The 15173-nt window shown below is 37.8% G+C and overlaps 1 protein-coding gene across 1 annotated transcript in view; it reads right to left on the reverse strand.

Moving 5' to 3' along the window:
- FAM185A (family with sequence similarity 185 member A) overlaps window positions 1-15173 on the reverse strand; it is a 50910-nt gene that overhangs the window by 17863 nt on the left and 17874 nt on the right. Inside the window, exon 5 of the mRNA XM_044769428.2 lies at window positions 7756-7797. Within this exon, the coding sequence (XP_044625363.1) occupies window positions 7756-7797 (42 nt within the window). The remainder of the gene's footprint in view (window positions 1-7755; window positions 7798-15173) is intronic.

The raw sequence follows: 15173 nt of genomic DNA on the forward strand, positions 1-15173 counted from the left end.
AAATGTGGAGAGAAAACATTTGTATTATCACAAAGAAGCCAACATTTTTCTTTAAAATAAATTTTAAATGACTCCAAACAAAGAGAAGTTGGGAATAAACTGTTTAAAACCTGACTCCAAGATAATTTATAATAATTTATCTCTAATCTATACTGAAAAATGTCCTTTATCAGACCAAATTTAATTTTTAAATGTCAAAAGTGAACACTGATGCTGGGAAATTAAGCCACTAGAGATAAAACACAGGGAATAGCTGGATAAAGATGAGTGTTTCTCTCCTCAGGTACCAACGGAAACTCCTTTTAAAACCTCTTACCACATCCTAAAAGAAGCCAGGTAAAAATATATGATGGTAAAAAAATGTCGACTACACAATGTGTATATTATCCCAGGTTGAACAAAGTAAAATATCTGAAACGTTAGCTTGATTTCTTGCTTTCTCTAGGGGGAAAAAATCCCACAAGATTTTTATGTGGCTCATAAACAATACTTTTCACTTCTTTTTTCCACCCAAATGGGAAAAAAACAACAGCTAAATAATTATATCCTCAGCCGCGAAGTAATTACATCCTCATGTTATCAGTCTTGAGCTCTGATAATGGCCCATCCCTTAGAGGCTGTCAGAAAAGAAAAAAATTAAAACTCAAGACGTGTTTTCAAAAGAGAAAGCAAAGGTGATATTTAAATAGCTATGTAGCAAAATAATTGATGATTTTCTTTTGTTTTCTGTAATACAAATGACTGGAACTAAAAATTAATTATCAAGACTCAAATTGAGGCTTTATCCACAGGATTTCATTTTTTGGAGATTCACATAATGGAGAAATTCTACAGCCCTTGGAAGAAGCTGTAAGGGAAATATGCATTAGAGGGTGATTCAGAAGCGAACAGAAATTGTCAGTCCAGACCGTGGCTGGAATGTGTAGACTCTCACAGAGAGTTTTCTATCACAAATTTGGACAAAGACCTTGTTGGTCTAACTGCGACCACTGAGTTTTCCTGGAAAATTACACACACAAAAGGCAAAAACTGATGTCTACTACCAGCTAACACTACCTACAACCAGGGAAATAGATATTGTAATATACACTCAGCTAATAGCAGAGAATAACAACTAAGCCTGAAAGACTAAAATTCCAAACTTTGCTATTTTCCTTCAGATAAAGGGAGAATTCTCTCAAAATTGGTCAAGTATGTTCAGAAAGTTCTTCTGAATTTTTATAACTTTACCTCAAGTTTCAACATGTAGATACTAAGGAACAGCAACACAAAGCATATTTCTTGATTTCTGCAACTTGATTCCTACACTTCCAAAGCTAGACTAATTGCAAAAGCAAAAACAACTTGTATACATAGGACGTAAAGGATCTGCAAAGGCAGAATTGTAAGGCCACTTCAATTAAAGCTTTCTACATTAATGTCCTGCCTAGGTATTCTGTATTAGGGAGGGCACATAAGGGAGGCCGGGCTTACGAGAGATACACAAGGCAAACTGCCCCCTACTCCCACCCCCCAAAACATGAAGATGTTCTCTTTACAGATGGAGTTACCAGTACACAGCCTCTGGCAGTGCTTTCCAAGAGAGGCAACAGAGGGCAAACAAAGCACAGCTGGGGGAGCAATTCTATCAGCGCTCCTATCCCACCACTGCCTACCACCAAGCTCTGCTTTCTCCTGTGGACTAGTTTCAAAAGGAAGATGACCTGGTGTTCCAGAAGAAAGCTATTATTTTTAAAAGTATGAGTCCAAGAAAAATCAGGGTTCTGACAGATACAATCGAATTTTTTATAGAACTTCAGCTTCTGAGAGAGCTCTGTATTATGGAAAGCAAGAAGAAGGTTTTGGGGAGGTAGGTTAGAATGTGTATGCAAAATCCAGATGACTAATGAGATTACTTAAGAAGCTGATCAATTATATTATCTAAACCAGAAATAAAGGACCATAATCACATATATTCTTCTTAATAAAGGAATCATGGAGAAGACACTTCCTCCATTTCCCTGAAGTCAGACAAGATAATACCTAAATCATCTCAAGTCTCTTAATATTCCAACTTGATATTATTATATAACCTCCTCTCAACGCCTGTTCCAATATTCTGAAGCCTCTGCTATTCTAACAAATTTACCTCTAGGTTCCTACAAATCACTTTTTGTTTCTTTGTAATTGTTTTGCTTCTACTAATCTCTATTCCTCAAAATCCACGCTCCTCAATGGATTTTAATTAGGTTGTCACGATTTGTAGAGCTGCCTTCAACCTTCTCCAGCAAATCTTTTGTTTTAAGGAAAACACAAACCAACCAATCAAGAAATTTGAAATAAACATAACCTACTTGTCACCTTTGGGATTAAGGCATCAAACCCAAAATTCGTCCAAAATCGTAACAATGGTTTTTACTCTACAGTATGGTCAGCAAACTACAACCTACCTCTTGTTTTTATTCATAAAGTTTTATCGGAACAAACAAACATCCGTTTGTCTGTGAATTGTCAATGGCTGCTTTTGTGTTAAATGACAGAGTTGCATAGTACAGAGAGCCAAAGATTTTTGGCCCACAAAGCCAAAAATATTTACTATCTGGCCCTTTACAGACCTTGTCTTCTGACGCCTAGAGCAAACCATGTTGTTTTGAGGAAATGAGCTTGTTTCCCCAAAAAACAAAATGTAAAATTTGATTCTATTTAAGACAAAGAGATTTACCAAATTACTGAAACCAGCTCTTTTTCTAAGGCCTCAGAAATACACATATAGGTATAAAATTTTTGCTTATTGAAATGAAAAAAGTTGTTGTCTCAAGGTAGTTTTACCTCTTCACCGACCCCGACTGTTCACTATTTTCCAGGGGTAACGAAGTTGCTTCCAGCAAATTTATTAAAGTGAGAAAGAGCATATTGCCAAGTAGATAACTAGGACTCCGCTGACTTGCTTAAAGATGACGCCACAACCTTTTTTGTCTAACCCCTTAAGCTGTATGTTCCTCCTGAACAAAACATTAGCAATGTTTATTTGATCATAAAGGAGAAGTGGGTTCTTCGAAAATGCTATGGCATCTCCTGCTCTGGTTGTCAGCAGAAATGCAATGTATTCCCACAAATCAGTGACTTTTAGGTCCAGATATATTCAAAGGAAGATGCCTACAACAGGACCCAAACAGTTCTGATTTCTATTTAAGTTTGGGATAATTTTTGCCATGCCTCCCTCTGTTCCGCTCTCCTACCCTCCTTCCCTCCCTTCCTTTTCTGATTTAATACTTACTGTAAAAATATACACAGTATATTCTGAAATAACAGTACAATGTTTTCTATTGTTTTTTCCATTTAATAAAATGTTAGGAATATCTTTCTACATTGTAAACTACAGAGCTAGGTTATTACACTGTTGAAGGCTGAGTGATATTTCACTTTATGGACGTGCTATAATATATTTAACTATTCTCTTACTGGGAACAACTTAAAATGTACACTATCTTTTGCTATTCTAAACAAAGAGATGACTGTCTTCACGCATGTATCTTTATATCTTTGCCAGATTATCTCCTTGGGATAAAGTTCTAAAAGAGGAAGTGCCAGAGCAAATCACATGTAGATGCTGCCAATTTTGATATACATTTCCAAACTGACCCACAAAATGGTTCATCATATTTGAACTAACAATTGATAGAAATCCCTGCTTCACCAAAACTTTACCAACAATGGATATTATCAATATTTTAAGTCATGGCTGCTTATATTTAGATGTTTTTGATTAGTAGTAAGGTGGAACAACATTGTATATGTATACCATTTCTCCTGTGAACTGCTTGTTCACATTTATCCATGTTCCCATCCCACTAAGTGTTCTCTTCTTTTCATTTGTCATACACACACACACAGATATGTATGTGTGTGTAAAGACATATACATATATATATATATATATATACACACACACATATAGTAGATGTCTTTCTAGTCTGTCATTTGTCTTTTGTCCTGGTTTATATTTTATTCATACAGAAAAAAAATCAATCAACTCAGAATTATATACCCAGTGATAATATCCTTCAAAAAAGAAGGCAAAATAAAGACATTTTTAGATGAAAGAAAACTAAGAGAATTTGTTGTCAGCAGACTTGGACTGCAAGAAATGTGAAAAAAATGTTACCAATTATAAAACTCATATCTTCAGAAAGAAATGAAGAGCATTGGAAATGGTAAATATCTTGGTAAACATAAAAAAATTTTCCCCTCAAGTTCTTTAATACATATGACATTATAAAGCAAAAATCCTATCAGTGTATTAAGGGATTCATAATATACGTAGACGTAGGATACCCTATACTATAAAGGACAAGAGGGGGTAAACGGATCTATTTGGTTGCAAGTTTTGTATATTTTATATGAAGTGGCATAATATGAATTCTAAATAGACTGTGAAAACTTAAGTTTCTATACTGAAATCACTAGAACCTCTACCAAAAAATAACGCAAAAAAGTATCGCTAAAAAAGTCAAAAGGAAAATTAAAATGTAATTCTGAAATATATCCAATTAATATAAAAGAAGGTAAAAAAAGGAAGAAGAAACAAACAAACATAAATAGAAGAGACAAAATAAAATAAATAATAAAATGGTAGACCCAACCATATCAACAATTATATGAAATGTTTATGGACTATACACTTCAATAAAAAGGCAGAGAATTCTCAAAAAAAATTTAGAAAAGCAAGTCCAGACCATATGCTGTCTACAAAAGATGCTTTTTAAACATACAGATGGAGAGGAATTGGACGGAAAACAATATGCCATGCAAACCCTAAGGATAAGAAGGCAAGAGTGCCTTTATCACCATTAAATCACACAGATTCAGGACAGAGTATTACCTGAGATAAAGAAGGACATTTCATAATGACAAAAAATTCACCAAGAAGACGTAACAATCACAATGTATATACTTAAATAAGAGAGTCAAAGGCCAAATGTAAAGCTGACAAAATTAGTTGAAAAATTTTATACCCCTCTTTCAGCAACTGATAGAACAACTAGACAAAAAAAAATCATTACTCTACACATTCATTTCAAGGGCATGTGATACATTCACAAGATAGAGCCATACGCTAGATGATAAAATAAATCACAATAAATGTAAAACAACTGAAATCACACAGTATCTTCTCTGACCAGAATGGAATTTAACTAGAAATCAATAAAAACAAGAAATCTAGAAAAATCTTAAATATATGAATTAAACAACAGACTTTTCTGGATCAAAGAATAAATCACAAGCAAAAGTAAAAACCTTTTTAACCAGATGATAATGAAAATGCAACATTTCAAAACTTGGGGGATGCACTGTTTAACATAAGAACTTATAATTTAAATGCAAATATTAACGAAGAAAGTAAAATCAATGACCTAATGTTTTACCAGAAACAGCTAGAAAAAGAAGAGCAAAGGAGGGGCCGGCCCCGTGGCCAAGTGGTTAAGTTCTCGCGCTCCACTTCGGCGGTCTAGGATCTTCCCGGTTCAGATCCTGGGCGCAGACATGGCACTGCTCATCAAGCCATGCTGAGGCGGCGTCCCACATACCACAACTAGAAAGACCCACAACTAAAAATATACAACTATGTACCAGGGAGCTTTGGGGAGCAAAAAGGAAAAATAAAATCTTTAAAAAAAATAAAATTAAAAAAATAAAAATTAAAAAAAGAAGAGCAAAGGAAACTCAAAGTAAATAAAACATAGAAAAGAGCAGAAATCAGTAAATTAGAAAACAGAGAGATTAACAAAGCAAAAATTTTGTTCTTTGAAAAGATCAACAAAATTGATAAAGTTTAGCCTCATCAATCAAGAAAAAGAGGATACAAATATCACTATCAGGAATCAAACAAGGGACTATCACTACAGATCCTATAGGCATAAAAAGGAGTAAAGTATATGAACAACATTATGTGAACAAATTTGACAATTTAATGAAATAGACAAATTCCTTCAAAATACCACTTATCAAAATGTAACAGTGGATAAAACAGAAAATACAAATAGAATAATACAATATCTATTAATGAAACTTAATTCATTATCTAAAACATTCCCACACAGAAAAAAGGTTTCACTGGCGATTTCTATCAAATATTTAGGGAAGAAATGATAGCAATCATAAGCAAATTTAGAAAATAGAATAGGAGAGAATCCATCCAAACTCATCTTATGAGACCAGCATAATCTTGATAACAAAACCTATCAAGATTTTACAAAATAAAAATTACAGATCAATATTCATCATAAACGTGGAGGCAAAAATCCTTGACAAAATATTAGCAACCCCAAACCAACAATATATAAAAAGGGTAATCAATCATGACCAGGTGGGGTTTATCCCAGGAACACAAGGTTGGTTAGCATGCAAAAATCAACGCAGGCGTGGGCCCCGTGGCCAAGTGGTTGAGTTCTTGCGCTCCGTTTTGGCAGCCCAGGGTTTCTCCAGTTCGGATCCTGGGCACAGACCTAGCACTGCTCATCAGGCCATGCTGAGGCAGTGTCCCACACAGCACAACCAGAGGCACTCACAGCTAGAATATACAACTATGTACTCGTGGGCTTTGGGGAGAAGAAGGAAAAAAAAAGGAAGATTGGCAACAGATGTTAGCTCAGGTGCCAACCTTTAAAAAAAAAAATCTCACCAGGGTACCTTTCTGTTCACCCTCAAAACTTCCCTTACCATCCCCAGATGCATCCTCTGATAAAATGGCCTAAAAAGTCAACAGTAAATCTTAATTTCCCACTGGAACGCAGGTAAATCCTTCTGTCACCTCTTAGTTAAAATGATTTATACTTATCACTTAGGAAGCCTTTATCTTCTATTTATCTGCTATTATACATAAAAGTTACAATCTCTAGAAAACTTAAAAGAGGACGTGCACTTTAAGCCAGAAAGACCAGAAGGCACTCCGGAAGTGAAAAGGATTGTTGAACACATTCATTTTTTTCCCTCAGCACAAAGGACAAAATGTAACATGTCAAAAAGGACAAAGACAGGAGGCCCTGGGCATTCACACTGGCAGTAACCTCAGCTCCCACACAAAGATCCCAGCTTCCCATGCCCAGCCCCGGCCTGCCCTGCTCCCGCTGCCAAGGCCTGAAAAGCCACCACCACTCGGAGTGCACCTCTGCCTAAGACGAGCAGGTGCTACTCGGGAGAGAAAAACGCTCTACCTAAACCATCTGGACATCTGAACTTTTTCTCCCACAGGTACAGCATCACACATGGTGACTAGGTCTAAAATATCATTAGCCACCATTAGTTCTGGCTTAGGATTAGAACAATAACAATAATAAAAATGGCTATTACTTATTGAATTTTTACCAAATGTCAGACACTGTGCTAAAGTACTTTATATACACGATCTCGTTTAGTCCTTACAACAACCCTATATGATAGGTACTTACTATTATTTCTATTTTTTTCAGATGTGAAAACTGAGGCACAGAGAAGTTAGGCAATTTGCCCATGTACAGAAAGTGGTGAAATCAGAATTCTAACACTATTCTCATTGACACCAAACCTATAATTATACAATATTTATAGGATGATGAACCGATGAATTTCCAGAAATAACTTCACATATTCATACACTGGGTCTGCCTATATTTGACTCACATATCAGGATCCTATTGGGTTTACCAGCTAAATTGTAAACTTCAGTTACTCTAATACCACAAATAGAGAGATTTTAGAAAGCAAGCAAAATTTACCAACTAGTAGCTGAGTACATACCTACTGTGATGTTACCCATCTTGCTATGTAACGTTATATCACCTGCAAAAGAGAAAGAAAGACAATTTTACACATTACAGATAATCCAGAAAGGAACTGCTTTATATATAGTAACCTAAAACATGGTTGGATAGCCACCATATTATTTAAAAACACTGTTACTGTTGTTGGCAATTTTTCTCAGGATCACAAACCCAGTCAGAGATTTAGAAGCAACTGTGAAATAACTAGCGTTAGGCATCTATGCAAACTGTCTTCCTCCACTCCGCCGTAAGCTCTCACAGCATAACTACAGAACAAACCACCATAGTTTCTGGGAAATATGAAGAAAATAATGACTCTTCTAACACCCATAAATGAAAACATTACTTAAACGTACTCACTATGCATTCTCAACCTAAACATCACTGAATTTATTAGACCGCACAAAGCCAAGTTTTGAACCAACTAACACTAAAATAATCTATGGAAAAAATTAATTGCTGTTATTTTTCAGGCCAGTATGCCATGTCTCTCTTTAGATGAAAGCGGTCTCTGTGCCAAGAGTTAAAGCAGTTTGGGGCAGGAATAATGAATACATTGAAGTATGACAACAAAGAAAAAAGCTTCAAAGGTTTCCATCTTTCAGTGAAAATATACTTCCCAAGACAAGTATGGAACATTACAACTACTCTTCCCAGCCCCCTTCCTCCAATGCCAACAATAGTAGAGTTTTTCATCGCATGTATGTTTTATGTACAACACTCCTGGAGCCATATTACCCATATTTACTGCACTGGACGTGTAAGCAATGTTACCTCTTCTACCATAATTCCAAAACTGTTCTGAAAAGTAAAAGGCTAACTTCTATGTCAGAATTGATCTAGGGTAAGTGAACTCATTTATTTCATTTCATACACCATGTAAATACTGACATGTATCAGCACCTGGGAAAAAGCTAAAAGGGCACTTGATTCATTTGCCCAACAGTCAGATTTGCTTTAACTGCAAAAATCTCTCTAAAACTCTTCTATTCCATCATAGTTCATGTAAATATATGAACAAGGGGTAGATTTGTGTAGTAATAAAACTTGGTTTGTGTGGAGAAATTAAGCTTATACAATTATTTTCAAGTCTCATTAAGTCACAAGGTTGTGAAGATCCTGTTAAACGTGTTATGCAAATATTATTTCGTAGGTGTGGTTCTGATGCCATCCCTGATATCAATTCCCCTACATTAAACCCTCATTCCCTGCCTACTCCCTGGCTCCCTGGCTCCAGAACCCACTATCCGCCATGGAGACAGACAGAGCCAAGGACAGCCACCTGGATGCCTTATCATCTCCTCCTCCTCCCAAGGCCGAATGCAGGCTGGTGGGAAAGCTCCGACCAGCAAGGCCACTGACTCCCCCCGCCATCTACAAGCAGCCACATTCTTCACAAACCTTTAAAACCCCTTGGCTCCCCTCTTTCAGGGAGATGAGACAAAACGAGACAAATTTGAGGGCTCACTCTCATCTCCTGGTTGATATCACCCAAAATAAAAACGCTTTCCTTGCCATAAGCCTGGCGTTCCAGTTTTCACTTGGCCCCTCTTGTGTGGTGGGTAAAGAACCTACGTTAGTAGGCACTAACAGTTCTAGACACCCTCTTCCAATTTCCAAACCCAGTAAATCCAGATTCACCATCACATACAAATAGTGGCCAAAGATCATACTGCTTCTAAGATGGCCTCCAACAATCCTGCCTCCAGTATTCACGCCCTTGTATAATCCCTTCCCCTCGTGTGTAGGTTGAACCTAATAATTTGCTTTTAACAAAGAGAACAGAGCAAAAGTGATGGAACGTTACCTCCAAGATTGGGTTACAAAAAGATTTTGGCTTCTGTCTTGCTAGCCTTCTTTTGCTCTGATGGAATTCAGCTAGCCACATTGTCCACTGCCCTATGAAAGAGGCCTCCAGGCGGCAGGATCTGAACGGAATCCTGCCATCAACCACATGGGGGAGACAGGAAGCACATTCTCCCCTGCTGAACCTTCAAATAAGCCCACAGCCCCGGCTGACACCTTGATCACAACCTCGTTGAGAGATCTTGAGGCAGATGAACAAGTTAAGCCATGCCCAGATTCCTGACCCACCCAAACTCTAAGGCAATAAACATATGTTGTTTTCAGCTGCTAAGTTTTGGGGTTATTTGTTACACAGGAAGAGATAACTAATGCAGATGTTGAAACTGGAAGTGGGGTGCTGCCATAGTAAATACCTAAAAATGTGGGAGCAGCTTTGGAACTTGACAGTGCGCAGAGGTTGGAAGGATTTTGAGGAGCACGTTAGAGAAAGCCTAAGTTGCCTTGAACGGATTGTTAGTAGAAAGCTGGACCTTGAGTATGCTTCCCATGAGGACTCAAAAGGAAGTAAGGAAAATGTCTTTGGAAATTGGAAGGAGGATCTTTGTTAAGCAGTAGTAGAAACTTAGCAAACTATCACCTTCAGTAATGTGGAAAGTAGGAAATGTGCCTAATGAACTGAGTGATCCTACTAAGGAGATTTCCAAGCAAAGTCAAAGTGTTGTAGGCACTGCCTATTTTTTTTGGCTGCTTATAGTAAAATCAAGAGAAGAGAGAAAAACAAAAGAAAGAACTGTTAAACAAAAAAGAAACCAGGACATGAATGGTCTTGAAAATTCTCAGCCTCTCTAGATGGTGAAAGATGCTAAAGTTAAGAATGGCTTCCAAACAAAGTTTGAATCCAGGGCACCGCCAGAACATGGCCTGTAAATGAAGCTGAGGGGGTGATGGTAAAACCTTCTGCTAAGACCCCAGAAAGATCAAGGGTGGTACCTTGCAGTATTAATCAGTTATACAAAAAGTCCTTTAAAAAGATTAAGGATATGTCTTATAGATCCTCTCAATTAAACAAGAGACTTGCTAGAAAGCTTGAGGGCATTGTACTTCAACATCTTTGCAAAGCCCTATTTTGAAGAGATTCTTGGATATGGCTTTTATCTAATGGAATAAACCCCAATGTGATTCACAGGAGGCTCACAAAATTTTCAAGAGAATTATATCAGCAAACACACTGGCCTGAAACAAACTTGGCCTGAAAGGGACAGTGACAGTACAAAGTGAAAAGAGACCTAATAGACCTCCAAAATTCTACTGGCAGGAAGCAGACTGAGAAAACTACTCAGCTGCAAACACATGCTACATTTGATGAAAAAGGAAGGATGAATCAGAGGGAGGAGCCCAGAGCTCAGAGGGAGAAGCCTGGAATCCAAAAGAATTATTCCAAAGCCTTGTGATCTAATCAAGGAACCTCCAACTTTCGCCTACCCGAATTTCAAAAGCACTATGGACTCCTCTGTGCCTCTCATTTTCTCCCTTTGAACAGGAGAGTCTACAGCAATTAGCCTACGCCTGTCCCATTACTGTATGTTGGGTGTGTGGGTGGTGTGTTGGGGGGACTAGAGAACTTGTCTTCTTAGGTCAGGTCTTCAGATTCAGAGGAACCATACTTGAGGAGTTGTACTTAAGCAACTACACCTTAGGAGCCTCATCTACACCTGGCTCTGATTTTGATGTAGATTCTGGACTCTGAGGTGATGCATAACGGGATGAGACTTTTGGGAACCTTGGAAGGAAAGGTGTATTTTGTATGTGGGAAGGACATGACTCATGGGAGGGAGGGCAGAGGACTGGCCACCCAAAACCTTACAGGATCTCTGGGGAGATGCACACACGGAAAGTTAAAAATTAGTATTTAGTAATAATTGTAGGTTAACATCATAAGTGAACAGTCTATTGACTTCAGCCTACACGAAAGGAGTCAGTGGACAGTTTCATCATGGATAACAACACAAGAAAATCATGCTGTAGGAAGATTAACCTAGTGTGAGACAGTGAGTACTTCCACTCAGAATTCTCTTTACTGCTTCCACCTCCTGAACACTTCAAAAAATACGATGAAGCAGACCCCGACATTTGTGATTTTAACTATTAGTAAAGAACTACTGACATAGTTTTACAGTCAGTCATTTAGCTAGTGAGTCAAGTCACCTGCTCAGCAAGGCAAAGGAGCATTATTATACTAGTCTTCAAGGAACACAGAAAAAATGTATTTTTTTAATGAAAATATCTCAAAAAGCCAATCATTAGTGCTTGTGATGAAAGTAAAATGATCTCCAGAAAATAATGGATCTTGGAGCTATAAAATAGAAGTTTGAGATCCATTAAATGAGGACTAGTTCATATTACAGTGGGACTTCATAGTCTCAGACTACATCTCTCTTGAATGTTAGAGTTCTGTACAGTAAAAGCACAAGGGAATAAGAAAACTACGGAAATAAGGAATATTTGAAAATATAAAGAATATTTCAAAATGTTTGTCAGTGCTAAAGGATTTTTAAAGCCATAAGCAGAAAATATATTTTCAACTCATATCAAAATATTTAGAAAATCTCTACCATAAACAGAAATACTCCAAAGTCATTAGAATATACAAAATGGACCCCTTACCTAAATACTTAAAGTAGAATATTTAAAAGTGCACAAATTAACCAAATGGGCATTACTAGCACAAGTTTCTATTGTTTGGTTTCATCTATTTCATCACCAATCAGTGAAAATGAGAAACAAATCAACTATTTGAGAAGAGCAGATCTCTGTAAAAGCCTTCTTTCCAATAAAGCAGATGCCACCTGGTCTGGAACAACCATATGTGCTTACTCCATTCTCAAGTTATGCACCTTCTTCACAAAGCCCAGTGTCTGAGAAAACATTAGCTAGCTTTTCCTTAGCTGGCAAATCTTCGTTCTAGTATGGTCAGAGGGAAAAATAAGCTATCAATTTAAAGATAAACATTAGTTTATTTTCCTTCACTAAAAGAAATGTGATTATGGTTGAAAGAGCACATATGCTCTTATAATCCAAACAGAACAATCAAATACCCTCAAAGGTTAAGTCCTCTTTTGCGTTTTTTTGGAGGGTTTCGGGGGGCATGAGGGGAGGCACTTGCTATCTGCAAGCCACAGTGCTAAATGCTAAGAATACAGAAATGAATAAAACATGATGCTTGCTCTTGAGGAGTTTATAATTAGGCAAGAATTTAACAGTTAAAGGAAGGCCAGTGATAAGGAGAAGATGCTTAGATGAGTACTGAGAGATTACTAAAAGTCAACAAGATAAAGAAAGCTGGGAAAAGCATTTTAGGAAGACTATAAACAGAATGACCACTATGATCAAAGGCTCTGATCAAGGACTCAGAAGTATAAAGCAGGGAGCTGGCCCAGTGGCATAGTGGTTGAGTTCGCATGCTCCGCTTTGGCGGCCCGGGATTCACAGGTTCAGATCCCAGGTGCAGACCTACATGCCACACATCAAGCCATGCTGTGGCAGCGTCCCACATACAAAACAGAGGAAGATTGGCACAGATGTTAGCTCAGCACCAATCTTCCTCAGCAAAAAGAGGAAGATGGGCAACAGATATTAGCTCAGGGCTTACCTTCCTCACACAAAAAAAGTATGAGGCATGTAAGAATGTATAAAGGAAAAAGCAAGAGATTATGTAATTCTGGAAGACAAAGCATAGGGTCAGAAGAGGGAAGTGGTAAGCTAGCCAGGTCACTAAAGAAACAGGAGAGTCTGGGTAAGAGAATGCCATGTTCAATGTGCATTTCTAATAAAAGACTACAGCTACAGTGAGGAGAGTGGATTTGAAGAAGGCAAGACTGGAAGCAAAGTTATGGCTGGAGTTGAGGCAAGAGATGACAAGAATTTGAAATAGAAGGGTAGAAATAAGAGAGAAAAAGATGGGATACATTGAAGAAATATTTAGGTGATAAAACTTACCAAAACTTGGTGATTGATTAGATGTGGGAGGTGAGACAGAGAGAGAAAGGAATTTAGAATTAGTTCTAGATTTCTAGCTTGGGGAATTAGGTTCACGGTAATATCAGAAACTGCAAATGGAAATAAAGGAGGAAGAACACATTATGGATAACGTTATGGGGCTGGGAAAGTAGGAGGAAAAAAATTAGAAATGCTGAGTTTGAGATGCCTATAAAGATCCAAATGGCTACATCTACCAAGCAGACGGATGCGGAAGCTGGAAGCCAGGGCTAGAGTCACAGATATGCGTCATCAGAATACAAGGGGAATAGACACAGAGATTAGACTGGTGGTTCCCAGAGGGGAAGCGGGGGACGGAGGAGGGCGAAAGAGGTGACAGGGCACATGTGTACGGTGACAGATGGTAATTAGTCTCTGGGTGGTGAACATGATGTAGTCTACACAGAAATAGAAATATAATGACGTACATCTGAAATCTACATAATGTTATAAACCAACGTTACCTCAATAAAAAAAAATCTTAAAAAAAAATAAATATAAAAAGCTTAGGGCAAAGGTAGTTAAGACTCAGAAGTGTATAAAAGGCCCAAGGACAAGAAAAGAAGTGACCAATGGAACAAGGATGAAATCCTGGAGAACGCCAAGGGGGCGGAAAGAGGAGGAACCCATAGATGTTTGAGAAAGAGCACTTATAAATATGATATGACAAAGACTGCCAGCGTCCACTAATATTCATGTGCTTTTCTCCTTCCTTAGAATGCCGGTAAACTCTGCCTCTCAGCCTCTTACAGTTAGATAAAGCCATCTGAAAATATCCTGGCTAAAAGCATATGGCACAGCAATGTCTATACTTCTAGGCTTGGTTTCCGAAACTTCTCTCATGATTCTCTGTGGTCTCTCTTCCTTTCATGGAAGCTTGGAAGCCACACACTGACAATGGCAGAGTCACCTTTATGGAAGGAGACGAGTCCCTCCAAAGAGCCGAGCCAGGCCAAACACTGCGTGGAACAGCAACATTTTGTGTCACATGTCTAAATCCTGAAAAAAAATCTATACTGTCTGCACCACAAAGGAAGCTGTAATTCCTTTCTAGTTTTTCACATAAAAAAGTTTTAATTGGGGGCTGGCCCCGTGGCCGAGTGGTTGAGTTCGCGCGCTCCGCTGCAGGCGGCCCAGTGTTTCGTTGGTTCGAATCCTGGGCGCGGACATGGCACTACTCGTGGGACCATGCTGAGGCGGCGTCCCACATGCCACAACTGGAAGGACCCACAATGAAGAATATACAACTATGTACCGGGGGCTATGTACCGGGGGGCCTTGGGGAGAAAAAGGAAAAAATAAAAAAAATCTTTAAAAAAAAAAAATAAAAATAAAAAGTTTTAATTGTACAGATTCAACATTAACATAACAATATCTTATGTCAAAATTATAATCAAACTGAAACTTCACAATGGACTTAAAAATAAATACTAGAATTTGGACAAACCATTTTCACGAACTTCATAAAGAGTTTTACTTAACCCAATAAAAGCTTCTTTCTTTTAAAATTTTATATTATTTCTGACTTTCTAAATTCACAAGGCAGATTTATAA

This window comes from Equus asinus, chromosome 1 (genome assembly GCF_041296235.1).
Source record: "Equus asinus isolate D_3611 breed Donkey chromosome 1, EquAss-T2T_v2, whole genome shotgun sequence".
Lineage (NCBI taxonomy): Eukaryota > Metazoa > Chordata > Mammalia > Perissodactyla > Equidae > Equus > Equus asinus.